This window comes from Stegastes partitus, unplaced genomic scaffold (assembly GCF_000690725.1).
Source record: "Stegastes partitus isolate 25-593 unplaced genomic scaffold, Stegastes_partitus-1.0.2 Scaffold855, whole genome shotgun sequence".
Lineage (NCBI taxonomy): Eukaryota > Metazoa > Chordata > Actinopteri > Pomacentridae > Stegastes > Stegastes partitus.
Window position 1 is genome coordinate 114,644 of NW_007578586.1, and position 1,504 is coordinate 116,147.

The 1,504-nt window shown below is 34.5% G+C and overlaps 1 protein-coding gene across 1 annotated transcript in view; it reads right to left on the reverse strand.

Moving 5' to 3' along the window:
- LOC103365594 (PDZ domain-containing protein 4-like) overlaps positions 1-1,504 on the reverse strand; it is a 43,980-nt gene that overhangs the window by 23,235 nt on the left and 19,241 nt on the right. Inside the window, exon 4 of the mRNA XM_008293067.1 lies at positions 14-168. Within this exon, the coding sequence (XP_008291289.1) occupies positions 14-168 (155 nt within the window). The remainder of the gene's footprint in view (positions 1-13; positions 169-1,504) is intronic.

Genomic DNA, 1,504 nt, shown 5'->3' on the forward strand with positions numbered 1-1,504 from the left:
CGTGATGATGATGATGGTGGTGATGATGGTGACCTCTGGTTCTGCTCAGCGTCACAAAGTTCTGGAAGCTGATGTCGGTCTGCGTGGCCTCGTCCACGCAGTCGGGGATGGCTACCATGGCGACGGAGGAGATGGAGGAGCTTCCTGTCCCGCTGCACACCAGCGTACCTGAGGGGGCGGAGTTTAGGTGATGAACAGGTACCAGCAGGAACAAACAAACCACTCGAGACTCATTTCTGTTCATCAAAGTCACAAACTGGACTTTTTTTCCTCTTTGTTTTCTGTAATTTAACAAAATGAAAAGCAAAAATCTGCAAAATAAGAGTTCAAAAATTGACTGTTTTAACCTTAATATACATCATTTTAATTTCACATAACAGCATTTATCTGTAGAGTAATGTTTTTAAAATTAAACACATTAAAAACACAAAATAAAATAAAATAAAATCAATGAAGTAATTTTATTTTTGTGGGCATTATTTACACTTTTAGTCTGTTTTGTTGTGGGGTTTTGTTTGTTTGTTTGTTTATACAGTCAACATGTCAATACTTTTTTGTAATTTAACAAAACGGTTAAAATCTGCAAAAGTAAGAGTAAAAAAAAAAAGTAATAGGAAATAAAAAAAATTCTAAGTCTGCAAAATAAAGCTGTAGAATTGCTTATTGCCAAACATTATTTAAAGAATAAAAATAAAGTATCACTATTTTTTTATTTGTTTTTTACTGTGGACATTATTTACAGTTTTAATGTTTTGTTTGTTTGTTTGTTTTTACAGTCAACATGTTTATATTTTTCTGATACTTTACCAGTAATTTTTTGATAATTTAACAAAATGATTAAAATCTGAAAAATAAGAGTTAAAAAAATTCTAATTTTTTTATTATTGTAGTTTTATAAAATTAGTAATATTAAATCTAATTTTATTGCCAAACCCTTTTTAAAAAATTTTTTAATAAATTATCTTTACAAAAAATACAGATTTGATTTTGATCAAAGCAGCACGTCATAGATGATTAAGTTGAAGTTTCAGGTTTACAGATTTTACAGATCATCTGCCTCCAGACCGGGTTGTCAGGATCAGAAGGTTACTCAGGTTCATCTGATTAAAGTCAGACGAGCTGCTGCTCATCAGTCAGTTCCAGATAAACAGACTTTTATCATCACAGCGACTTGAAGGACCAGAGAGTTAAATCATGTTCAGAATCCAGCCTGTTCGCCTCCTTTACTGAGAATCAAAGAAAAGCAAAGCAGCTGATGGAAGGTTTGAAATGTAGAAATCCACATTTGGTTTAAAGAAACCGGCCGGTTAGAAACTAGACGAGTGGGATTGAAAGAGAAGCGACGAGACGATGAAATGCTGCCGTTACATCAGCTGTTTGATATTTAAACGCAGCAGGAGATGAAACGGGTCGAACAGATGAAGTGGATCTGAAGCTCTGGAATCAGATGAGACGAGTGTTTTCTGTCTGACGGCGCCTCAGACGTCCAACAGGTAACACAGGT